This window comes from Ailuropoda melanoleuca, chromosome 14, assembly GCF_002007445.2.
Source record: "Ailuropoda melanoleuca isolate Jingjing chromosome 14, ASM200744v2, whole genome shotgun sequence".
In the NCBI taxonomy this organism is placed as follows: Eukaryota; Metazoa; Chordata; class Mammalia; order Carnivora; family Ursidae; genus Ailuropoda; species Ailuropoda melanoleuca.
The window spans coordinates 39,685,414-39,711,985 of record NC_048231.1 but is presented as its reverse complement, the minus strand read 5'-3'; the positions used below and the strand labels follow the sequence as shown (position 1 = coordinate 39,711,985).

Below are 26,572 nucleotides of genomic sequence, written 5' to 3'. Positions count from 1 at the left end.
AGGAAGAGCTGGGGCCGCTGGGCCGTGAGACATCGGCATCCATCTCCCCACCATCCTTGAGCAGCAGCTGGACTTGGGCCGCATGTGTCCCGCTGTCAGAGGGCGGCCCAGACTAGAGCCCATGCCGAGGCCAGAGGCAGGCAGCAGCCTGGCCAAGCTGGCCGGGAGCCGCTGGGATGCCTTGGGAGCAAAGACGTGATGCAGGGCACGGCCGGACCGCGCCACAGGAGCCCTGTGTTCACAGAAGACCCCGAACTGCCCGCGCGGGTGCCCTGGGCCCCCGGGTACGCATGTGGGCACATGCTTTGGAATCGGTCAGGACCTCAGGTGCAAGTAGGAGAAATGCAAAGTCCCAGGGTGAGTTTCTTCCAGTAACCAGCTGCCTCAGACGAGGTTGGGCTCCAGGGGCCAGCCAGCTCGTGGTCTCCGTGTCTGCCCGCGTGTCTCAGTCTCATTCTGTCTTGCCTTGATGGGCCCCGCGGTGTTGGTTTCCCTCTGCGCACGACCTTCTCCATGTGGCAGGAAAGATGGCCTGGGGGGAACTGGAGCCCACTCCTCCCTGACTAGGCCTCGCACGAGTTCCGGTTTCCAGTGCTGCACCAATCCCAGGGCGCAGGGACACTGTGCTCTGGTGGGCCACCTCAGCCCTCCCCTGATGTGAGGGCGTGTGAGTGACAGCCCTGCCGCCTGCGGGGTGGGGGGGTTCCCGCCTAGACTTGCAGAGCTATTGGGAATCACCCCCTTCCCACTCCCCCGCTTCTCTACAACTCTGTGGAAATGGATCTGGCCCCAAGAACATTTCCCCAGCTCCTTCACCCCATCTTTGTCCCTGATTTGCTGTGTGACCTTGGGTAGTCTCCTGCACATCTCTGGGCCTTCTCCAGCGTGCATGATTCTCTTCCCACACGGGGAAACAGGGGTGAGGTGGGGGCTGTGGGACGATGGGGTTGGAGCGCCTTTAAGACTCTGGTCTCTGCAGAAGTCACCTCTCCAGAGAGGCCATCGTGGGCCTCCCCACCATCAGCAACCTCCACCATGTGCCCTGGGGCTGACTAGGTACTGCCTGGAGCACAGGGGCCACCCCAAAAATCTGTACGGAAGGAAGGGATGGCCCACAGGCAGGCCCTGCAGCCCTGGAATAGTCCCCTCCCCTGAGCTGCGCTTTCCCTACGCACACCCCTGGGGCCAGACCTGTAGCGGGGGCTGGGAGCAAGGCCCTCCTGGGCTGGCTGTTGGCTGGGGAGGTGGAGGATGGACACACCACACCATTCTGAGCAGGGCTTGGAAGGAGGATGGATGGGGGAGCCAGAGTGTGCGGTGACTGCGAGGGAGCCACTGGGGCCAGGCGGCCAGGGCAGGCCTCTGTGAGGAGGTGCCATTGCAGACACCGAGTGACCCCCTGCACCCCAGCCGCAGGGGAGGGCCCAGCAGGCCAAGGTCAGCACCGAGTGAGTGTCTCCTGCCAGGCCGGTGGCCACCAGTGGCTGAGAGCATGTCCTCCCTGCCCCAAGAGCACTTTTCTCAGGGGCCTCCCGCCACCCCAGACGGCCTAACATGCTTTCCCCTCCCCGCTGGGGTCTGCGCCCACTGCGGGCCCCTCGCTGCCCTGGGGCCTGGGGGCGGGGAGTAGCTGCGGGGGTCTCTGAGTTCTGCCCTCCTCCAAGGCCAGCCCTGAGGGTCGAGGCGCAGACCTGCTCTGCAGACTTTCTGTTCCCCTCGCTGCGGGGGCCCTTTCACAGACCCCTCGGATTCAGGAGTTAGGTTCCACTGCGGTCCATTTTCAGGAAACCCACGCTTTACACCAAGCGGCCCCATCTCTAGGTCGTCACCCATCTGGGGTGCCGGGAGCGTCCTGCAGGGTGAACCACAGTCACAGAAGACCAGCAGAGCGAAGGGAGGGCTCTCCAGACCTCAATGTTCTCACTTCAAAGAGACCCTCGGAGACTGGACACGTCTGACCAAGTGCAGTCGTGCGGTGGCCTCAGACATTTTTCCAGGTTTGGTCCCCGGCCCGTGTGGGATGGGCCAGCTTCCGCGCGGGGTAGTAACACCAGGGGCCTGGAGCCAGCAGCGGGGCCGTGTTCCTGCACCCTTGCTCCGGGTGAGTTCCTAGTTCGTCCTCAGAAATCCTGCTTGAAAGGGTTTGGAACAGAGTGTCCCCACGCCAGCCCCCAGAGCCGCGGGAGGCAGTGAGAGTCACAGTGCCCTGCCTGGCCGCCTCCCTGGTCCCCCAGCTTGCTGGTAGAGCCAGGCTGCCCCCAACGCTGACGCCAGGGACCCAGGCCAAGGCCGTGGCTGGTCTGACTGCTGCGCCGCCACGCTCAGTCCTGGGAGTGGTCCGGGCTCGGGTGGAGGAGCTGCTCCGAGCACCCCATTTCTCATCGCACACGCTCTCCGCTGCTGGACAGTGGTCCAGATCTGCAGCCGCCTAGGCCCGAGTCCCTTTGGGCGCCTCTGGCCGAGATGCACCCACCAGGGGGCGCTCTTCTCCTGGGGTTTATGGCTCCCTTCCCTTCCTGAACAACTCAGGAAAGAACTCCAGAAGGCTGACAGAAAAGCATCCAGTTTCTGAAATTCTGGCTGAGTGCAACCCCTCAGAAGGAGCTGGAAAACCCCAAGTCCATGTGGCTCTGTGGCTGTCCAGCCCACAGAGCTGTCCACGCTGCTGGTAAGGGCTGTCCTCAGGGGTTCTGGCTTCTGGGCTGTGGGCCACCTGCAGTGTTGCTCAGTGGCCCTGGCGTGGTTGAGGCCATGGTGCGAGCTCAGGCCTGGGTGCCAGAGACGATGGAGCGCAAGGCTCTCAACACAGGGGTGGGCAGACTTGGGAGCCTCTAGGCAGAGGGAGACGGTGCCCTTCTCTGGGTTCTGGGTGTGGGCGCCTGCATTAGAAGAGCTGGGGGGCCCTGGGCTCCCTCCCCACTGTGTGCTTCACTGCAGGGCTGAGGGCATGGGGTGGGCAGGACTCTCTGGCGGGACCCCCAGCACCGGACAGCAGAAACAGTGTGGCCTAAGGGCCTGTGTAGAACTTCTGGACGGGTCCGCCCCTTCCTGCCACCGTGGAGCTCTAGTGGCCCAGTGAGGCTGCAGTGGTGACACCTGGAGGGGCAGGACCGTGGGGGAGGGTCTGGGCAGCTCCCATGGTTTTCGCACCAGTGCTGGAAAGCAAGCTTCACACTGCGTAATTTGGGGTGCCCTCAAGGGCTTCCTGCCCCTGGGCCTGCTCCATATAACTACCCAGAGACATGCTGACCTGGGAGGGGNGGAACTGGAGCCCACTCCTCCCTGACTAGGCCTCGCACGAGTTCCGGTTTCCAGTGCTGCACCAATCCCAGGGCGCAGGGACACTGTGCTCTGGTGGGCCACCTCAGCCCTCCCCTGATGTGAGGGCGTGTGAGTGACAGCCCTGCCGCCTGCGGGGTGGGGGGGTTCCCGCCTAGACTTGCAGAGCTATTGGGAATCACCCCCTTCCCACTCCCCCGCTTCTCTACAACTCTGTGGAAATGGATCTGGCCCCAAGAACATTTCCCCAGCTCCTTCACCCCATCTTTGTCCCTGATTTGCTGTGTGACCTTGGGTAGTCTCCTGCACATCTCTGGGCCTTCTCCAGCGTGCATGATTCTCTTCCCACACGGGGAAACAGGGGTGAGGTGGGGGCTGTGGGACGATGGGGTTGGAGCGCCTTTAAGACTCTGGTCTCTGCAGAAGTCACCTCTCCAGAGAGGCCATCGTGGGCCTCCCCACCATCAGCAACCTCCACCATGTGCCCTGGGGCTGACTAGGTACTGCCTGGAGCACAGGGGCCACCCCAAAAATCTGTACGGAAGGAAGGGATGGCCCACAGGCAGGCCCTGCAGCCCTGGAATAGTCCCCTCCCCTGAGCTGCGCTTTCCCTACGCACACCCCTGGGGCCAGACCTGTAGCGGGGGCTGGGAGCAAGGCCCTCCTGGGCTGGCTGTTGGCTGGGGAGGTGGAGGATGGACACACCACACCATTCTGAGCAGGGCTTGGAAGGAGGATGGATGGGGGAGCCAGAGTGTGCGGTGACTGCGAGGGAGCCACTGGGGCCAGGCGGCCAGGGCAGGCCTCTGTGAGGAGGTGCCATTGCAGACACCGAGTGACCCCCTGCACCCCAGCCGCAGGGGAGGGCCCAGCAGGCCAAGGTCAGCACCGAGTGAGTGTCTCCTGCCAGGCCGGTGGCCACCAGTGGCTGAGAGCATGTCCTCCCTGCCCCAAGAGCACTTTTCTCAGGGGCCTCCCGCCACCCCAGACGGCCTAACATGCTTTCCCCTCCCCGCTGGGGTCTGCGCCCACTGCGGGCCCCTCGCTGCCCTGGGGCCTGGGGGCGGGGAGTAGCTGCGGGGGTCTCTGAGTTCTGCCCTCCTCCAAGGCCAGCCCTGAGGGTCGAGGCGCAGACCTGCTCTGCAGACTTTCTGTTCCCCTCGCTGCGGGGGCCCTTTCACAGACCCCTCGGATTCAGGAGTTAGGTTCCACTGCGGTCCATTTTCAGGAAACCCACGCTTTACACCAAGCGGCCCCATCTCTAGGTCGTCACCCATCTGGGGTGCCGGGAGCGTCCTGCAGGGTGAACCACAGTCACAGAAGACCAGCAGAGCGAAGGGAGGGCTCTCCAGACCTCAATGTTCTCACTTCAAAGAGACCCTCGGAGACTGGACACGTCTGACCAAGTGCAGTCGTGCGGTGGCCTCAGACATTTTTCCAGGTTTGGTCCCCGGCCCGTGTGGGATGGGCCAGCTTCCGCGCGGGGTAGTAACACCAGGGGCCTGGAGCCAGCAGCGGGGCCGTGTTCCTGCACCCTTGCTCCGGGTGAGTTCCTAGTTCGTCCTCAGAAATCCTGCTTGAAAGGGTTTGGAACAGAGTGTCCCCACGCCAGCCCCCAGAGCCGCGGGAGGCAGTGAGAGTCACAGTGCCCTGCCTGGCCGCCTCCCTGGTCCCCCAGCTTGCTGGTAGAGCCAGGCTGCCCCCAACGCTGACGCCAGGGACCCAGGCCAAGGCCGTGGCTGGTCTGACTGCTGCGCCGCCACGCTCAGTCCTGGGAGTGGTCCGGGCTCGGGTGGAGGAGCTGCTCCGAGCACCCCATTTCTCATCGCACACGCTCTCCGCTGCTGGACAGTGGTCCAGATCTGCAGCCGCCTAGGCCCGAGTCCCTTTGGGCGCCTCTGGCCGAGATGCACCCACCAGGGGGCGCTCTTCTCCTGGGGTTTATGGCTCCCTTCCCTTCCTGAACAACTCAGGAAAGAACTCCAGAAGGCTGACAGAAAAGCATCCAGTTTCTGAAATTCTGGCTGAGTGCAACCCCTCAGAAGGAGCTGGAAAACCCCAAGTCCATGTGGCTCTGTGGCTGTCCAGCCCACAGAGCTGTCCACGCTGCTGGTAAGGGCTGTCCTCAGGGGTTCTGGCTTCTGGGCTGTGGGCCACCTGCAGTGTTGCTCAGTGGCCCTGGCGTGGTTGAGGCCATGGTGCGAGCTCAGGCCTGGGTGCCAGAGACGATGGAGCGCAAGGCTCTCAACACAGGGGTGGGCAGACTTGGGAGCCTCTAGGCAGAGGGAGACGGTGCCCTTCTCTGGGTTCTGGGTGTGGGCGCCTGCATTAGAAGAGCTGGGGGGCCCTGGGCTCCCTCCCCACTGTGTGCTTCACTGCAGGGCTGAGGGCATGGGGTGGGCAGGACTCTCTGGCGGGACCCCCAGCACCGGACAGCAGAAACAGTGTGGCCTAAGGGCCTGTGTAGAACTTCTGGACGGGTCCGCCCCTTCCTGCCACCGTGGAGCTCTAGTGGCCCAGTGAGGCTGCAGTGGTGACACCTGGAGGGGCAGGACCGTGGGGGAGGGTCTGGGCAGCTCCCATGGTTTTCGCACCAGTGCTGGAAAGCAAGCTTCACACTGCGTAATTTGGGGTGCCCTCAAGGGCTTCCTGCCCCTGGGCCTGCTCCATATAACTACCCAGAGACATGCTGACCTGGGAGGGGTCATGCTGGCCCTCTACCCCCTAACACTCCTATGAGCAGCTGTTTAGAGCTGATTGTCTGGGGGCTCCTGGCGGGCTCGGTTGGAAGAGCATGCAACTCTTGATCTCAAGGTCGTGAGTTAGAGCCCCATGGTGGGCGTAGCGGTTGCTGAAATAAGTATTAAAAACAAACCCTGGTTGCCTGGAGCCCTCACAAGATCAGCACTGAGCAGTTCTGTTCTTGTTTTTTTTCTAAGATTTATTTATTGGGGCGCCCAGTGGCACAGTCAGTTAAGTGTCCGACTCTTGGTTTCTGTTCAGGTGATGATCTCAGGGTCATGAGATCGAGTGCCGCATCGGGCTCCACACTGGGCACAGAGTCTCGAGCACAGACTCCACTGACTGAGCCACCCAGGCGCCCTGGTACAGCTTTTTAATTAACCACCTTTCAGAAAGGAGCTAGATGCTGTTCTTCCATTTGACAGATAAGGAACTGAAGCTCAAAGAGCCCAAAGCCCCCACGGCGGGTGAAGGCGGGCAGCTGGGTCGGTCCGGGGCCCCTCCCCCATGCCAGATACCCCGGCATGGGCCTGGCAGGAGGGCGAGGGTTACCTCCCCTGCTCGGGACCAAGCCGCAGACTTGAGAGCGCGACTGGTGGGTGCACCAGGCTCTGGGAGGCGCGGAGGTCAGAGCCCCACCTGCAGGGGGGGCCGGCAGGCCTCGGGCAGGAACCGCTGCATCGTCCGCAGGGTCTCCTGCAAACCGAGCGTGGGACCCCTTTTCCAAACACTGAGAGTTCTAAGACCATGACAGCAGAGCACGAAGCCAAGCGTGGGCCCTTCTGAGCGTGGGGCTGTGTGGCCACACAGGCCGCCGAGAAGGCCACGTCAGAGGGGAGAGGTGGGGAGGCCCCTTCGGAGGGAAAAAAGGCCCAGGGCACTGCCAGGAGCCTGTGAGAGACGTCGGAAAAAGAAAGCCAGACTCCTTAGTCAGATTTATTTTCCTCTAATCAGACAGTTCAGCATTTCAAAGTTTTGCATTCTACACTCTTACAAACTTTAGTTATTAGCATCAGAAACACAAAAACATCGCAAGACCTCAAAACACAAATAAATACCAAATAAAACCACACACGATATACAGTAAACGAAAATATAAAACATAATAATGCTATCAGAAAATGAGACATGTTGTTAACTCACATTAACAACATGATTATTGCTGAGCAATAACTTATACTGTCTTTTTGTTGTTTTTTCTTAGAAGAGCAGAAACACACAGGACGTGAATCACTGGTCACAATCACTTGGAGTGTCAAGATGGGTCCTCACAACGAGCGGTTACTACAGACGGCAATTTTTACAACAGGCAGATTAAAAATACAGAGTCAAATGAGAGATTGGCCTTCTTTGGTCTTTGTTTTTGGGTAAGAGAACTGAAGGAAGAGGTGTGCCACCAGAGAAAGAATGCGATTCTAAAACCTGACACGACTGCCTACGTGGATCCACACACTTCCTCGATCACAGATGTTACTCGACAGGTAATTCTGGTAGAAATCCTTGGAAATAGTGCCGGCTTTTGTGTTTACCAATTAACTCATTTAGTTTGCTGTTGAAGGTTATCTGACTTGTCTACTAGGGGACTGAGTTAGAAACACCAACCACCGGTGATGGCAGGAGTGGTTCAGCCATCCTGGACTTGAACCTCTTCTTCAAGGCGAGAGTTCACAAGAGACTCGAGATACAGCAGCAGCAGGAGAAATGAAAGGCAAGCACTGCTAGGTACCACTAGGGCCTCCTTGGACCGGACTAACCACCTCCACTCGGGACACACCCCTGGGACGCTCCCTTGCCCCGCGGGCCCTGTTTCCCCAGTGACAGCCTGCCCCACCCCGGGCAGATGGTAGTGATGACCAGGTCACCTGTCCACACGGGAGCCACACACAGACCTCATCTGACTTAGACCCCAGTGGACATATTCTACTTTGGAGGAAATAAAACTGTTGAGATTTGCAAACTGAAGACAGAATGATGGTCTTGGGCTGAGAAGCAGATTTGGGTGATAGACCCCTCATTCACCTCTCAAACGCTCACAAATGCAAAGGAGCTCCTGGAGCTCTCCCCCACAGTCTGAGAAAGATCTGGACCAGAAGTGAGAACACAGTATTTTACAGCCCTGCTCACCACCTAGAGCAGAGGGACGCGCTTCAGAGGGCTGAGGCTCAGGCAAGAGGCACCAGGAGTGTGACCTCCCGCCCCGCCCCTCGGAGACCGGCGGAGATGCCGGGAGCCGGTGCTGGTGGAGGCGCCCCTCCGTCATGCAGAGTAAGAAGGAGGTGCACACCCCCCAGGGTGTGAGTTGCAGACGGGGTCCTGCCACTCTGCCCACCGCCCTTGGGCTGGCAAGGAAAGGACCCACCATGGGACCTGGGTCTCCCGGACACCTTTTCCTCTGCTGGCTGTGGCCCTCCAGCTGCAGGACGCCAGGTCTGCCGTGGGTGATCACGACAATGCCTGCTGATGACAGCTGCAGGCCTCACGTGGGACGTGTGGTGAGGGACATGAGGACCCTGCCTCACCAAGGTGGGCCACAGTGGTATAGGGGAAGCCGCGGGGGTATCCGCAGTGCCAGAGAGCCCCCTGGAATCTGGTCAGCACGTGAAGGGCCCGGCGGAGGCGGCCGCCACGGAGGACAGGCTCTCCCGTGCTCCACAGCCCTCTGGGGTCACAAGGCAAGGAAAAACTGCATCGTGCAGGAAAGGAAAGGAGCATCTTGGCCAAGAGCTCCCTCACTCGGCTGGCTGCCTCCCAGACGCTGCTCGGGGAACAGGCTGCGAATTGGGGCTGGGGCACCGGCCCTCACGGTGCCTCCTCTGTCCACCTGCACCAATCACTCCCAGAGGGGCAGTGCCTCCCTCTTGTCGGACAGGTCTTAGAATAATTTACGTGAATTCCTACGGTCTCCTCTGTGTTACCCGCGGACCCTGGAAACTGGAACACCCAACTTCTAAAAGAGGCCCAGGGGAACGTTTTCCAGCTACCAAGTGCTGCTCGGCCACGCAAAGACTCCCAGTGTCCTGGGAAAAGCCCCTCACTCATGCCAACCACGCTGCATACCCCCAACCTGACGCCCACTCCTCACAGACAAGCCCAGCCCCGGGCATCCCCATCCTGCAGCCTCCATGGTCAGCACAGGGCTGAGCCAGAGTGCGCGTCCGGAGAACCCGAGGAGGCAAGCAGAGACAGGGAGTGGTCTTCGTGTCCAGTACGAGGCTGACAGGGAAGCCAACTGGCTCAACTCACGCACAAGACTTGGTGTTGGTTTCTCTAAACATCGTTAACAGTTTTGTCTCATGGGGAATTTTGTCACTTTTAGGAAATAGGAAAAGTGCACCCAATATACACTGTGTGCGACATGTTTCATTTGTGGCTGGGACCCTGTGAAGCCAGGAGGGCTGGCCGCTCCGGGGCCACAGCCTGAGGCCGGCCCTGGGCGCAAGCACCAGACCAGGGCACCGAGGAGTCAGGACGGAAGCCATGCCGGGTGTGTCCATCACAGGAGGCTGCATTCCAGAAAGTCCCAAGTGCACAAGAGGGAAGGGGGCACAGTGGCTAAAAGGCGTATGACCCCCCATTATCACCGACTATTTTCAAGCCACAGGATGAAGCTTCTGCTGTGACCCATCCTCATTCCAGGGGATGGTGCCGGTCCCTGATGCCATGTCCTATGGGCTCCCTGGGAGAAGGCCAAAAGGGCCCGTCATCTCCCACCAGGAGCGTGTCTGGGAGGGGCTGCTGGGAAAGTCCCCCCACTAAGGGACAGGGGCTTCCAGAAATGCTCCCAGGTGGCCCGCCCCCAGCAGAATTCCAACCAGGAGAGGCAAAGTATTGTTGTTGTTTTTTTACCAGACCGAGATGTTGCTTATCTCAAATTTGTTAATATTGTCCATACTTTTAATGAAGGGAAGTTGCAGGCTTGTCCCTGCTGGTAACCCCCAGCCCCAGGAAAGCCAACTGAGGCCAGGCAAGGACCACCTGGCGTCCACTCCCCGCTGGGTGTCCCGGGTAGAACCAGGGCAGGGTCTGGAGGAGGTCGGGGACAACTTCAAGGGGACAGGGGTCCTGCAGCACCTGCAGGACGTCCTTCGCTATGAACGGGGACACATGACTCCTCATGGACAGGACCAAGGACACAGACTCGCCCTCAAAGCAATGGTGGGGGGGACAGGGCGGAGAAAATAAAAAAGACGACTACAACAAGCACTGAACCGCAAAAGGGCGTGGCGGGTGCTGGGAACCAAGGAGGCCACTTACGGAAGGGGACGGTGTGCTAGGAGGGCACTTCCAGCAGGCACTGGGGCGGAGGCACGCCCAGGGCAGATGGCAGCACCAGAGACACGGCGGGCCACCGGGCACCAGCCCAACCGTCCCTGCGCGACCACGGGGGAGCCCAGAGGCAGGCAGTCTGAGTTGCGCGGCCCAGCTGGCCAATCGTGGGCGCGTCTTTTGGATGAGCGGCACAGATGCGGTGGTTCACACACATTGGTTTTGCCTAAGAAGCACCCGTCACGTGTAGCACCCATCAGTGGTAAGAGCACCCATGGAGCGTGGTGCATAGCACAGGGGCACAGGGAGGCAGGGCTCCGGCTTCTAATCACAGTTGGACCATTGAGAGAAGGTAAACAGTGAGTTGAGAAAATGCCGTCTGGGCAGGCGCAGGCCGGGTCGGTCCCGACACCACCCTTCCCGAGAGAATGGTGGTTCCGGGACCCTGTCGGTGAGCCCGGGCGGGCCCCCCGAGAGCGGCGGTCTCTGGAATGCTCAGAGGGTTCTGCTTCGTGGGGGCGGTGGGCTCCCACGACCCAGGTGGGGACCTGGAGAGGGGCTGTGGCTGCCCCCCCTCTTGCCCCAGGGGTGGGACCACGCCCGTGCTGGGACTGGGCAGCTCACTTTTGGGGCCCAGAGACTTGGAATCTGTGATAAGTGAGCAGTGGGCGCTCCAGAAGCTGCAGCTGAGCCTGGCTTCCTCAGCAGGAACGGGGCTGTCTGAGGGCCTGGAAGAGGCAGAGAGCTAGTGGTGGAGAGGAACGTCGGGTTAAGCGGTCACTTCTAGAGTGACAGTGCACACAAAGCCAGGGTCGAGAAGCAGCAGGTCGCGTCTAAGGCACATGTACAGATGCCACCACCTCTACGCACAGATGCTGCCTTTGGAGATCGTTCCCAAGACGCAGCAACGTGACAGCACGAAGACACACCCCTGCCGCGGCCTCCTCCAGCACGAGCCGCCTGCCCACCCCCGGCGCTGGACACGGAAGGTCGGAGCCGTCGGCAAGCGCGTCTGAACACGGGGCGGAACTGTAAGAGCCTACGGGATTTTGTTGAGAACTCCAAAGTTCAACGAACGCCCTATTTTAGGGTGAAAACAATTATAAATGTGAAACGATGCACAGCATCCATGAGCGGCCCCTCACAGTGACCTGGGAGTAGCGTCATCGACTACGACACGTACTGAAGGTTCACATTTCTAACGAGAAATAACAGCACAGTGGAGTTTCCTTCCTATCACAAGTGATAACCAGTGTTGGATAGTTTACATTTTCTTCCAAGAAGTATCAGTCTATCAACGTTTTAAAATAAAATGTTTGCAATAACAATTATCTTAGAACTTTAAATTAAAAAATGATCCTGAATTTAGACTCTCAAAAAAGACCTAGGTGTACTTCAGGGTCTTCTGACAAACAAATTAGTAAAACAGAGACCAGATGAGGCCTTAAAAATAGACAATATACTATATTTGAAACAAGATTGCACTCTTGAATTTTAGAATATATCAGAATTGCATTATTATTTCATAAATTCTTCTTTTACTTAACATGCTGACATGTCCAGCTATCCCCAGGTGTGTGTGTGTGTGTGTGTGTGTGTGTGTGTGTTTGGTGTTCAAGTTTAAGGAAGAAAAATCATGGTTCTTTTGTTTAGCATATATGTTTTCCACCTTAATTAACTAGATCTTTAAAAATGAAACTGAAAACCTTCTCTGACAGCAGTATTTATCATGTTGGAGGATAAATAATTCTCCAGAGTGGAGTGTTGCTAGTCTATTAGAAAACACGGCGGGTGTGTCCTCACGCGCGGCTCCTCCCGCCGGCCCGCGGCCACCTTCTGCAGCTTCCTCCGCTCCACAAGGTCCTTTTCTGAGCGCGAGGACCTCAGTGGAGACAGCCGGTTCAAACCCCCCAGAGGAGTTGCCTTCTGCTCAATCCACCTCCCCAGTGACTTGTCAGGGGTCGGGCAGATCCGAAGTATCCACTATGACTTTAATAAAAATGGTATCATCTTTAATATATGTCCCGTTTTCTAGCACAGTTTGGGCCACAAACACTGGGCAGCCAGAGGCAATATTCATCTCCCCGGTGGGCTTCTTGAAGCTGCTGCTGTTGGGGTCCGGCTTGAACGCATCTCCCAGGTGGCGCCGAGAGGACCCCTGATCCATCAGCATGAGCGTCACTTTCTGCTTGAACGGCCAAGGAAGCAGGGCGTCATACTCTCCGCGCATAATGACAAAGAACAGCGACAAATGCGTCCCCTTCCCCATGCCATCCCCGTTCAGGTAGACCCTGGCACACATCTTATAGCCAAAATAGCCTGTGTAGAAAGGCTGGCTGTAAAGAGACAGTGTCTTCCCCATGACGGCTTCCTGCTTCCGCCGCTTATAATCTCGGATCTTCCAAATCAGCACGCCATTGTAGCTGGCAGTCTCCAGGACCTGGAAGCGCAGGTCCATGTCGGCCAGGCGGATGTCGTGGACGCTCAGCATCTGGTCATGCCGGCTCAGCTGGGACTCCAGCAAGCCTGCCGTGGGTGAGGAGAGACGGGGTGAAGGAGGCCCATGAGTGTTAGGAAGGCTGGAGGAGCCCATTCCCGCCAGCACCGGCACTAAACGAAATAGGCTTCTGGCTGGAGGACAAGCACCTGTACGTGTCCTGAAACACAGGCCTCAGATCCCTGCCTCGTTGGTCCCCCACACCCACGGCCACAACCTGCTGGGAGGCAACACCTGGGGGACACAGGCCTATGTGTCACAGGGCACATCACTGCAGGGCCCTCCCTCTCACAAGGTGCCCTCAGAGCCCCACTGGGGGCAGGGAAAGGCCACGCTCTTGCTCATGTCCCCCTGCCTTCCAGCCTGATGCTTGGAGTCACCTGTACCCTGTGTGGCCTCACACCCAATGTTGGGGGAGGGGGTGTTGCCATAACCTCAGTCCCTCTGCACCATTAATCCTTGTCATGCAAACATTCAGAATATTCATTCAGTCCCCAAAGCAGCTTCTAGATAACAGAAACATGCTGGCTGAGCACACCGATGGGTCTTGTGCCTCACCTGCTTGTCACTTGTGTCCCTTGGGCCTTTATGAGCATGACTGGGAGCCTCTCCCTCACCACCTCCCCCCTCAAACCAGCAAGCCCTGCCCTCTGCCTACTGTCCAGCCTGCGCCCCTTCTCTACCACACTGGTGTCACACAGAGGGGGTGTGTTTAGGTGGGAAACATTTCTGTCCCTCACAAAGGCATCTCTGGCTGGAAAGTCATCACACCTCTGCACGAGTAATATCTCACTGGAAATCACTGCTCAAGGTGGTATGTGCACAGTGTACCACCTACCCACCAGCTCAAGCCCCCAGACCTGGCCAAGCTCCCAGGAATAGACCAGGATGCATCCTGACCATCCCAGACCCCCTCCCCGACCTCCCGGCGCCGCCCCCACCTGTGTTCCGAGCCGCCTGTCCTGCACTTTTGTCCACACTCTCCAGCTCCGTCACTCGGTTCTGGAGGGATTCCACGCTGCTCTTCATGCTGTCTGCTTCTTCCCAGTTCTGCCGGAAGGGGCGGATCTCTTTGTCCAGCTCTTTCAGTTTTTCCGCCTGACTGTCTATCACTCGCTTCCAAATCAAAGGCATCAGAAAGGGAAACCATGGTTAGAACTCTGCAGACGCTGTGCTCCCACCATCAGACACCAGCTAGTTAGGAAGAGCAGCCAGCCCAGAGCCAGCCCCACGCCAGCTCTCACACGGACATCTCACCAGGCGCCCAAACGCATCTCAGTGGACACAGGGACCACAGGTCCCCATCCCAGAGGAGGGGACCAAGGCACAGAGAAGCCTCACTCGCCAGCTCCAGGGCACGAAGCCCCACACCACTCTGTCCTGGAGTCTCAGGTTCAGGACCCTGGAGCCACACCCATCAGCCGTGGCAAGGTCTCCGTTTCCTAAAGGGCCAAGCCATCGACAGGGGTGGAACAATGTGGGTCTCCAAGGATGCTGCCTGACCCAGGGCTGTAAGGGTCGCCCTGTCTCTGTGGCTGCAGGCAGGGCCCAGAACCCTGCTGGGTTCCGAGAGAGCAACCACCACTCTGCCACTTGTTCCAGAGACCTAGCATCTGCACAGGGCTGGCCAGGAAAAGCCCTGATGGCGGGTCTTCAGACCCTGGCTGAAACCGAGAGGCCGATGCCTAGGACAGGGGCTTGCTTCCCATCCATACAGTGCTCAGTGCCCTATGCCCGCTGGGCACAGAAACACTACTGACAAACACGTGACTACTGATAGCGAGGCTACATTTCAGGCTATCTTAATTTAAATAATTCAGAAAGCCCTTTCTTGCAGAAACAGACCATTTACAACAATAAGCAGAGGGATGAGACTCACACTCCAGCTAGGGTGGCCGGCCTGTATTTAAGGACCAGCACGTCCACCTGTTGGATGAAACTGGGATCTAAAGGGTTTTCACTTCTTTTTAAAGATTTTATTCACTTACTTGAGGTGGGGAGAAGGGCAGAGGGAGAGGGGGAAGCAGGCTACTCTCTGAGCAGGGAGCCCAATGCAGGACTCGATCCCAGGACCCCGGGATCATGATCGGAGCTGAAGGCAGATGCGTCACTGGCTGAGCCACCCAGGTGCCCCAGGGTTTTCACTTCTAAAAAGGATTTGCATTTTTTTAAGTAAAGCTCAGGAAGGCTGGGTGGTTTGGCCCCAGTGAAGCCGCGAGTAACCGGGCCTTGTCTGAAGCTGCAGGCCGCACAGGGGAGAGCCCCGGGGCCTGCTGAGTTCACTTCTCCTTTCGGAAGCCTATTTTTAAACACTGAGTTTCAGCACCTTTGCTGGCTGTTAACAGCCACCACCGCACAAACATGGTAGGTCTGGGTTACTTTTTTGGGTTAGAAGTACGGTGTTATTCTTCCTCTTCTTTCCAAGAAAACCTGATAACAGCTAACATCAAAAAAGAAAAACGATTTCTGTAAAGAACACCTCTTCCCACACTGATGTCACTGTTTAAATCAATGTGTCTGGAGGCATATTTAATTAGGTCACGAAGTCTGTGTTCTGGGGACAGGACTACTGACCTCACCAAACACCCAGGCCCATAGTGTATTTCTGATGAGCAGGGCTGGCCGTGTACTCCACGGGCTAAGTGACAAGCTGAGCTGACGTGGATACCAGTGAGTTTAAGAGGGAGCTAAACGGGGGCGTGCCTGGGTGGCTCAGTCGTTAGGCATCTGCCTTTGGCTCTGGTCATGATCCCAGCGTTCTGGGATCGAGCCCCGCATTGGGCTCCCTGCTCAGTGGGAAGCCTGCTTCTCCCTCTCCCACTCCCCCTGCTTGTGTTCCCTCTCTCACTGTGCCTCTCTGTCAAATAAATAAATAAAATCTTCAAAAAAAAAAAAGAAAAAAAAGAGGGGGCTTAACGGAAACCTACGCCGTCAGTGGTGGGTCTGAGAGATGTCATTCTGTGGCCTGGTCGATGTCGAGTGAACTGCACGGCGGCCCGGGACAAGCCACGCATCACCCCTCAACCTCCTGCCCCTGAGATAAAACGGGGGTGACACAGAGATGCCTCCTCCCCAAGACCCATGCTGTGCACGGGGCAATGGGCGTGAAGGCACATGGGCCCCGGGCCCAGCTCAGTGACACAGAGTCAGCACGTGGGGGTGGGGGCAGGAGGGAACATGTGTGCACACGCACATGGACCATGTGCACACATTTGCACAGACGCACACATGCACGCACATGTGCACACAGACAAGGCTCCACCAAGTCACTTAAAAGGAGCCCCCCTGCCACACAGCAAGGGACGATGTGGTAGTCTTAAGCACTCCTCTCCTTTGTATAAACGGTATAGACTCAAGGCAGAACACTGATCTCAATCAAACTTTCTCTGTAGAACACAGCAAACATGATCTCATTCCCGAAGAGTGGTCTATACTTAGCTGCTGTCATCTTCCTGTAAAAACTGATCTTAAATGCAGGTGTAGGATTGCATGAGAAAAAGAATCCAGGAGCTGAGAGACGGTACGGAGTGCAGGCTAGATAAATAAACCCTAATCAACAGGTTTGCTGCCACAGCGTCAATTGGTCAGTGCCGGCACGGTGCACCTGAGGGCTTCAACACCGTCCTGTCACTTGCACTGCTAGGGTCACTGGGACCTCTGTCCCAAACACTGTGCCAACGAGACTGCGCAGAGGGGCGCGGGGGCCGGTGGGCAGCACGCCGTGTGGCTTCAGTCCTGCACCCCGGACTGCAGAGCGACCAGCAACTCTAGTCTCTGCCAACAGCAGGGACACAGGGACTAAGTGGAAACATAGGTGGTCTTTTTTCATTAAGAAAAACAATTTCTTCAAAAAGTAAAATATTAAGCAACTGCCCTTCCTGGGCCAGCAAAAGCAAACACACTCTTAAATTCCACTCGCTGTGGCCAACTCTGACCACATCCCTGTCCAGCATGTGCATCTGGGGCCCTCGGGAACTCCGCACTCCGTATGTGTTGCCACCATCTCTGGGATTTTAGGGTCTCCCGGAGAATCCGACAAGGAAGGAGCTGATACAGAGAGTAACATGTCTGTCGTCACCGTGGTGGTCCAATGCACAGGGCTGGGGGAGCAGTGAGGAGGGCAGGGGGAGGGGAAGGCGACGGGAAGGGTTTCGGATGAGGAAGGATTAAAGAGGGGCACACGTGAGCCAGGCTCAGGGTGGAGAAGGCTCTGGAGGGACTGGAGAGAAGTGTCCCCGAGCCCAGCATGCTTCACAGATGGCCATCATCTCTGGGGGCCAGCCATGGAGGTCTTCCACCCACGTTCCCAGACTCTGTCCGTGGAGCCAGCCCCACAGTGAAGCACAGATAAGCTGCCACCTTTCCCGTCACACCATCACCCAGATGGATTCAGTCTACAGAAGCCGCTGGGCCGAGTGGGGCAGCATCCCAGTGCACTTGATGAGGTCAGGCGTTGCACGTCCAGTGTGATCTGAGCCCCTTTCTCTCAACATAGTCTGTTTCCCTCCATGCTTTTCTCTCCGTGGAGAAGAGCAGTGGTGAGTGGCTGCCCTCCTACCTAGAACCCATCAGGGGGACGAACTGTGTGGCCGCTCAGTCCCCACCGCTCTGGGTGCCAGTGACCGGGTTTCCCCCTTTCCTTCTGACTTACACACCTCAGTGGTTTATTCCGTCACGGAAGTGTTCAAATATAAATCACACATGGTGGAATGATTAAAATCTACTAAAAAGTAAATTAAAGTAAATTCAAATTTTTCACCCTGGGAGAAGGGGAAATGGAGGATGCATGTAATGACATCAGAGGTTTCAGACAAGTTGCCCTAATGACCTCATCACGGAGATCCTAATTTTTCTGGTTATAAATGACGATGTACAAATGAACCTACTTCTTATTCATTCTGCTGTTTATATTTGTAACAGGTGGTTTTCTAGCATAGCTTGAATTTCTCTGTCCTTTTCACGCACCTCTCAGAGCCCCAGGCCAGCAGTCACATTGCTAAGAGCTCGGAGCTGAGTGGGACATCCCAGACATTCCCACTGGCATGGGCCAGCAGGAGGCTTGCCGGTGTTTTATGTGATGTACTTTTTCTGGCTTGATTCAATACCAATGACTTGTACTTTTTCTATTTTTCAATCTATTATTTCATTACTGTTTTTCCTCGTCTCTGGACAACCACAAAGTTTGAACACAAATGAAATTAATAAATCTCTATGCAATTTGAGCTACTATGACTAATCTCTGATGTTAAAATGGGAGGGAAGGCTCTCAAAGACGCTGTGACTTTGAGCTCTTGGAAATATTTTCTTCCGGATAATTTAAGGAAACACCCCTAAGTAAAAGCACTAAAAAGCCATTTTGGAAACATAGTAGTGATTCTTCCATGGCTGTACGTGATACATGAGGGAATCACTGCAACAGACATACAGCACGAGGAAGCTAAGGTGCAGGTGAGATCTACAACAACATCCCAACAAGCACCTGTGTCGGTAACACGACGTTTTAATCAAGCCTCCTTCCACAATCACCTTTTTTCAGAGCAGCAAAGGTTTGCATGTTTGTCTGAGGTACATCTGGATCCCTATGGCGAGATAAAGTAGGGTATATGTGCCACTAGAAAATTCAGAACAACACAGACGGGCTTCACTTCACTTTAGGAAGTGAAACTTTACACATAAGTACTCCTGAACAATATGGAATCTTAAATAATAACCAAACAGCTAATTTTTAAAAACACTGGCTTTAAGTCTTACTTCTCCAACAGTGAATCAAAGGCACAGCGGAGAGGCAGTGGACTTGCTCTCCAGGGAAAAGCGGGAAGAAACAGCCCCCTGGGTTTTTCTCAAGTCCACTTAAACAAGAGAAACAGGTCGTCTGTTTGACACAGGTCAGGGCTTTTGCTCAAATGGCTCACTGAGAAAGTCTGGAAGGAGAACTCAGACGTGCTCCTCCACACTGTGCTCCAGCCACAGCCTTAAGCTTCTTACCTGTAAATGAAGTATTTTGGATTCATTATTTCGGAGCATTTCCTTTTGTCTCTCAATTTCAATTTCAAAGCTACATATCTGATTGTGCAAGCTTTGTATACTCTTGTTTTTCTCTACACTTTCATTCTGTAGCAGGGAAACCTGAAAAAGAAATTCTTCAATTAAGCAAACAAAGGTGGTTTTATTAATTAATAACAATTATAACAACAGTACTTACATTTTCACAATATAGGCTCTCTACTTGCTCACTGGAAGAAGTTCCAGGGGAAAAAATCCCTTCATACAGGAAATGGAAGTCCTGGTAACTTAACAGGAAATCTTACAGACTGCCTCCCAGTAGTTAACTAGCGCGAGGCAAAGTATAACAGCTGAATGAATTTCAGAATGAATGGGACACACTTTCTAAAGTTTTTGCTGAAAAGCAGTAAGTCTTTTACCAGAGTGGCTTTCAAACTTCAACCTGGAAATATACTCTCATATCTCACCCCATGTGTACAGACGTGTGTGTGTGTGTGTGTGTGTGTGTGTGTACCTAAGAAATAGGTATCACAAAACCATCCTTGCCCTAGTCATTTCCATGTGTCCTGGTACTTTCTCTTTTATTCTAGTTTACTTTAAAAAGTACTAGTGGCAACCCACTATATTATTTCACTTCCACCAGTGGTCCATACCCCGCACTTTGAAAAGCTCTCCCAACACAAGAGGAAAACACAGTGAGAATAAAAAAGCTACGTATGTGCCTCACTTACTCCTTAGGGCCGACAACTAGCCCTGCCACGGAGACATGCAGCTGCAGAGACCTCCCACAAAACTCAACATTCACCTGCAACGCCACACCAGCCCCAGGAAGGGCCTGCTGGAAGAGCAGTTCGAAGCTCACCGCTGACCTTTTCAAAATCTCTTTCTGGAAAATAATTAGCTCCCAAGAACCCATTTACACTGGCCTTAAAAGGCCCTGGGTTGGGGGGTGGTTTCGAGGGCATGTCTGACAAGGCTACCTTCTCACAAAACTTCTCTGTGGGGCACTCCGGCCCTTGGAAAGGCCCCTCTACCAACAGAGGTGTCTGTGTGCAGCCCCGGCTGCTGCCCCCACAGACGGGGGGCTCCACGGTGGACGCTGTGACACCTCCACTCGGATGTGCCCCAAATACCAGCCAACACCTGACGTGACAGCCCAAGGACACCCCAGGACAGACGTGGGTGTGGTAAAGCACAGATTCCTGATGTCTCTGCAAAGAACCTGCCCAGAGACAGGCAACCAAGTGGCGCCTTTGGATACAGTCTGTTTTATTTTAGAACAAATGCTTATTTACTAAGGAATACAAAACCTGCAATGTCTCATGGGCAAAAGAACATTCCACTTTCCTAGGATTTTACTCGGTGCCCGCGGACTTGCCTAGGATACACGGTCTCATGCCCCAGGACTCCTACGAGTGACGCGGACGGGCCATGTGCGCACCCTGCAGGCAGGTCTGCCTCCTCCGAAGTCATGGCTCATTCACTCCCATCTCTCAAGCTGGACACGATTCCTGGAGTCCAGTCTCACCCAAAAAAAGCAAAAGCCTGCATGCTCGCCAACCCTTTTGATAAAAAATCTCAGTAATATCTCCAAAAATAATGGCAGTTCTTTCCTGCAACGAAACAAGTGCCCTGAGGATGAGCAGAAGCACCTCACATTAATGAACGCACATCACGTCGTATTCAGCTCTTACTTTCTTAATTTAGGGACCTCCCTAACTTAAATTTTTATTTATTTACTGACTTATTTATTCTAATCAAAGAATCCAACCCCGGGTGCCTGCAGATCCCGGCTGTCACCCGTCTCGCAGGTGGACATGACATGTGGGGAAAGTCTAGCTGGCAGGTGTGTTTCCAAGAAGACAGCAGAGGAAAGACCTCGCCCTTCCCCGAGGACCTCCTCACTGAGAACAACATTTACGCCAGCCTATTTCGGCGGGGCACTCCGTATTTCTCTGTAAGCTTTCCTAATACAGAAGATGGGTGTTTTTAAGTCCTCGTTTTACAAAACAAGTTTTTCCTTAATTTGACATGAATGTGATGGATCAGGGTTTTTGAACCAACTCAAACATTTTATTTTCCACTACACATGAAGAAAATAACCTAAGAGATTCCAACTGAGTAATTCTATAATGAGAAAAAAATTCCCATTTTAAGAAAAGAAGAGTGTCTCCATTCCTTATCTAGTCTTTGCCTCTGGGCCCAGTGAAGAGACAGACACCTTCCGGTAAAGGTAAACGCACAACACCGCACGGCCCAGGCTCGGCTGACCTGAACGCCTGGGCGGGGGTCCATTCTGCTGGGCAGAGTCAGGGAGAGATTAAGAGGGCAAAGATTTCAAATCTGTCAGCCGCAACGCATGGCAATGCGTCCTGCCCTCGCAGGTGCTTGGCGTGGCCAATGATGGTTCCAACATGGGAGGTATTTGAGGGTGAGAAACAGCTGTGGGCTGTGCACAGGCATCTCCACAGATGCAAACCACTCACGTGGCGTGGAGCAAGCATGATGAAGCGGGGCGGGGAAAAGAACACAACTGATGGGCTCAACCTTCGTACAGGCCCGTGGGGGCTCAGCTCTGGGAGCGGACTTGGCCGCAGCGCCATCTACACTGTCCCGCCGGACAGCCACACCCCTCAGAACCGCAGCCTGTGAGCTAACTAGTCCAGCTGGAACAGAACCAGTGCATTTGAAACGAAAGAAAGAACCTTTTACGTGAGAAACAGAGTATCGACGAGGACAGAGAGCCCTGACATCTATGCCTATAATCTTTAAAAAGCAGAAACAGAACACATTCTTCGGAGGGGAAAAAAAGACTTAGGTAAACCATCGTTAACTCAGAGCGATAGTATGTGTTCACGGGGAAGTCACAAACGATTCTTCTCACACACATTTTACGTCGCTGTTGAAGAGGACCCTCCCTCTGCCGTACTTGCGTGTGTATGTGCGACAAACCAACCCTTCTGTCGCTTCTCATCTTCAGCATAAACATTTGTATTAAAAAACTACTTTATGTCAGAGTTCATACAAGTCTTTTGATTAAGAATTTTAGACTTTTTCAAATACATTCACATTTTAAATTGGTTGGATTTCATACTGGGAACAAGGTATTCAAATCTCTACAAATCTTTAGAAAATAAACATCAATTCCACTGGCTGCTCTAATTCATCTTGGTACCCTCCTACTGCAAATTCTCCATAAATGTTTCTTGAATACTGAAAAAAGTTTTTATTTTTGTATAGAAGCCACAATGAGAGATCCTGTTACAATTTCTTCTCTATCAATTCTTGGAGGTTTTCATGTTTTCCTCATGAATAGAGGGCCTGACCTAGTGAACACCGCGAATCAAGAACCCCACTGGGAAGAAGTATTACACGGGGAAGGTGCCTGCTAAAGAGCCCACAGCCCCCACAACTGAGGCCTCTTGAAAAGAAGCCCATCTGGAGAACGAGTGCTCCCTGCACCAAACTTCCACAAAGCGTCTGGTGAGGAAGTCAACGGTAACACCAGCGGGGGGGCAAGTCGCTCAGAAAAGACTAAGAACGGTGAAGCATTTAACACTGGTCACCTTCCAGACTGGGTGTTGGCAGACTTCTACTGTAAAGAGCCAGAGAGTAAATATTTTGAGCTGTGAGGTCTGTACAGTTTCTGTGTCTCACTCCTAAACTCTGCAAAAGCAGCCGTGGACAACAGGGAAATGAATGAGCATGGCTGCGTTCCAATAAAACTTTATTTACAACAAGACATGGCTGATGGGGAGAGAAAGGGAGGTTTGGCAGTCCGACAATCCCTGTTCTACGTCAATGCTAAGGTAACCACAATGTGATTAAAAAAAAAAAAAGGGCATCACATGCTTGCTTGGCAATTAACAAACAAAGAATACACACACACAAATGCCTTCATTTATGAGCTCAAGGTCATGTGAAAAGAAATTTACTTGACATTCTCTTTGTACTGTTTCTTTTATCCAAAACCATTAGTAACTACAAAAAAGATTTTCTTCTTTAAATAATTTGAAGAAATGATTAAAAGCCAACAAAAGCGGGAAGCAGTCCGGCATACCTTTTTCTCTAGAGAGTTACTCCACTCTTTCAGTAAGTTGACATGCTGCACCGCGGAGCTGGCCTCATGGGCCTTAATCTGCTGGTTTGTCCCCTGCGAGAACAGAGATGCAGTGCATTAAGCCGACCTCGCTCCATCACGGACTGCAGCCAGACTAACACAGGACCTAAAGCCCGCACTGAACACGAGGAAGGGAGCCCTATTCCTGTACAGCTAGCGGGCGGTCTCCAAGCCTTCGGAGGGCCATGCTCAGCGGCCCCCACTCTACCGAGTGCAGGTGGGGAGGCTGGCAAGAAGAGCAGATGCCCTGCAGTTCTATAACAATCTCACGTTCATGCTCTTCGCTCCTCCAGCTTCTTACCAAGCGCCTTCCCATCTGCGTTTCGTATTTGTCATATCAAGAAATTATATCTTAGACCACTCATTTTTGTTCCTTTACAACTTTTTTCATTAAAAATACAAATGGGAAATGTTCAGACACTTGCTGTTACAGCCAGACAGTGCTACATTAATCTAGGGAATGAACATGTAATCAAAGTGGGACTCTAAACAATTTTCTAGAATATTAACTTATTAGGGAAATACACAGTATTAGAAAACATACTGCTCCTCACTGTTCTAAGTATACTTGGAAAGTTACATACAAAACATAAACAATCTACAGAGTACGTAAGATGGAGACCATTTTAGAGTGAGTAATAAGCACATGAAATAGTACTTCATATATTTAAGGAAATAGTCGGTATAAAAATATAATTTTTTTGGTATTAGAAAATTAAGAAGCCACAGAAAGCATTTTAATGATCTCCAAAACATATACTCTGTACATAGAATATTCATATATATATGTTGATATAAGTATTGCTATATATAAACATATATATATATACATACACAGAATGAATGGTACTACATACGACATAACAGTGGTGAGCACTCCGTCTCGTTAAGAGACAGAGACAAAGGGAGGGCTACAGTCATTCTCACTCTTAGGACTCTTCACTTTCTAAGAAAATACTGAGATGCCAGTATCTCTGTACTGATTTCATCATAATGTATTGACGGTACACAAAATTAAATATAAAATTCTTTAATTGTAATATATACTGCCCTCTGATTAGTTTTAAGTTTGAGATACACGCTTCAATGAAACTTAGTTCAAATTCACTAGCAATCTCAGACGTGTTAAAAAAACAAAAACCCCCAGAAACAGGTTTTTCTCAGCACAAGTGTGGTGGTGACAGAGACACCATCTCCACACGGCTGTTCTGGGAGGGGTGGCATAGATACTATGAAATGCGTTTATGGACACACGAGTGTGGTCCTCACAGCTGTGTACTGATGCGTATACCGCCAGACTGTGTCTGGTTTGATATCCACTTACATTCAAGTACTGGCTAAAGTTCCGTAACAATCTCTGTAGAAACCCCCCCACGATGGTCAGTGCTGTCTGTCCCACTTCCTAGCTGGTTTTAGATGGAGTTGTTCTGCTAGCGTCCTGACTTCCTTCTCAGCACAGGTGTCCACCTGAAGTCTCAGAACCCCACAGGCACGGAAAGCGAGCACCCACGTTGGCTGCATGTGGCCTTCGCCACCCATGCAGCACGGTGACTCAGTTCCATGACAAAGACTACAAGTCCAGAACTTGCATGTTAAGATGTTAAGATAATAACTCTCTCATGGCAGAATGTCAGTGACTGGGAAGGACAAATGTTGGATACTGACCTGAAAAACGCAGCCATAGCGCTTAAAACTACAGGTGCTGGGGGCATTGACACACTCTGACAAGTGTGCACTCAACTGCAACGGGAAAGAGACGTGAGTTGTGGCACAAGCGTCTGCATGAAAATGTTCAAACATATTAAGGGCACAGAGAGCATCTGGTTTGTACTGTCACGAAGGGGGCTTATCAGCTACAGGTGTGTATATACCATCTGCTTCCTAGACTCAGATGCAGTAAATATATACTGTCACATGTATACACATATATACGCCAATATACAGAAATACAGTTACTGTAACATTTCTTAAACCTGCAGTTTCTTTAGAACAAATTGTTCAAAATGTGACATGCCGTCTGCAGTGCCAGAATTTAAAAAAGAAAGGGAAAAAACGTAAACTGAAATGAACATTTAAAGACTATAAACAAAAATTGCATGAAACACAAAAAAGAGAAAGCATTCAGGATGTAACTGGGTCACACACCTCATATACAGTACACAAAAATAAATATATTTTTGAAGCAAGCTTACACGATGTACCATTACTCTCAATACTGAAGATAATGAGATGAGTTTTTCCTTCTTCTGAAAAGACTTTTTTTCCTCTCTGAGTGCCCATAAATTCATGTAGCTTCTCACAGATCGCTAAGGTCATTCTAACAACGTGAATCTTAATATTGTCACCTCTAATTGGCAGAAGAAAATTAGGAGAGATTGAGAGAGGATCATTCCTTGTACAAGGAAAAACCCCTTTGTTCAGCTTAAATGTTGGCAAATCGTCAAATAAAAACCCACTTATGATGCCCCCTCAAGAGAAAAGGGAATTGAAGTGTCTACATTTTAAAGACATAGTGCTATTCATTAGGCTAATACAATTTAAGGACAGTTTCTTCTTTTATTGAAGAAATTCTCATCAGGAAACTCTAGCGATAGACCTTCTTTACAGAGAACAATTAGGCCCTGAATTAGGAAAAGGGGGTATCTGAGTGCACAGCAGAGCTGGTCCTGGGCATGTGTTTTCCTGTGTGCACATATACTCCCAGAGGCTCCTGGGCCTGTCCTCTGTCCACCAGGACAAAGGGTCCTTGAGTCCTTCCCCTTTAGGTCAGTATTTAGGACAGGGAGGAGAGTGCGTATGTGGCAAGAGCTGCAGAGAAGGGCCAATGTCACAGGGAGACCATGGGCCAACCTTTGCGGAAGGTCTCTGAGCCGGGGCAGAGCCATGGTGGTTACAGATCTAGCAGCCTAGCACACTCGATGTTCCTCTGAGCCCAGCCAGAAAGCTCTGGCCTGCACCTGGAGGAAAGCGCCCAAAAGGTAGATCACGGGTGACTGGCAGAGAGACGTAGCATGAGACTGTGTGAGACTGTGCGTAGTAACGTCAGCTTCAAAGTTTTAAGACCTTCTCTTTCAGCCCCAGTGCTGTAATCATAAACCTATCCAGCCAACGCCTCTGGTATTAAAGTCAGGGGTCTGATGTCATTTTCAGCGGGCCACTCTAAGTTCAGGGTCACACTTTCTCCTGAACTGGCTCATTATCATTCCTCTCAGAGCCTGTATCATCATTCCTCACAGGAGTTTTGGAATAGAGGCAAGAATAATTTACAGACCAATAGCATCGTTCACCAGAAACCCAAGATAAATGCAGGTTTAAAGATTTTTAAAAGAAAAATAACTTAGAGGCAAATGGAGTTAGCTTCTGTCCCTAATTCAGGTAACCCTGAGTGAAAATTTTGGAAAGCGTATAAAACCCTGGTAATCATTTCAACACTGCAGACGCTTCATCCATTTGCTTTAGCAGAGGGACCGTCTAGATCTATGTGCATCTCCCTGCTACTCCCAGAGGCCCAGTCCAGGTCTAGGGACCATGGCCACCTGGCAAGACCCTGCCCTGGCCTAGCAGAGTCACTTTCCTGGGAGGATGCACTCTGGGTAAGAGTGGCTCTGGGGGTCCTCTCTGTACTCCGTGTCTCTGGCTCCAGGCCCACATAGGTCCTCTTGCTC

General features: G+C 53.1%; 1 protein-coding gene across 7 annotated transcripts in view; it reads right to left on the bottom strand.

Moving 5' to 3' along the window:
- Positions 1-6,944: 6,944 nt before the first annotated feature.
- The window catches only part of TRAF3 (TNF receptor associated factor 3), a 109,858-nt gene continuing 90,230 nt past the window's right edge, over positions 6,945-26,572 (bottom strand). For 5 of the 7 annotated variants that reach the window (XM_034643192.1, XM_019799277.2, XM_034643190.1 and 2 more), the window contains exons 8-12: positions 24,573-24,647; positions 22,848-22,940; positions 18,770-18,910; positions 13,726-13,900; positions 6,945-12,813 (exon numbers count right to left, since the gene is read on the bottom strand). In XM_034643192.1, the coding sequence (XP_034499083.1) occupies positions 12,242-12,813; positions 13,726-13,900; positions 18,770-18,910; positions 22,848-22,940; positions 24,573-24,647 (1,056 nt within the window). In that variant the 3' untranslated portion in view covers positions 6,945-12,241. The remainder of the gene's footprint in view (positions 12,814-13,725; positions 13,901-18,769; positions 18,911-22,847; positions 22,941-24,572; positions 24,648-26,572) is intronic. The other 2 variants (XM_034643193.1, XM_034643194.1) reach the window with 2 other exon arrangements.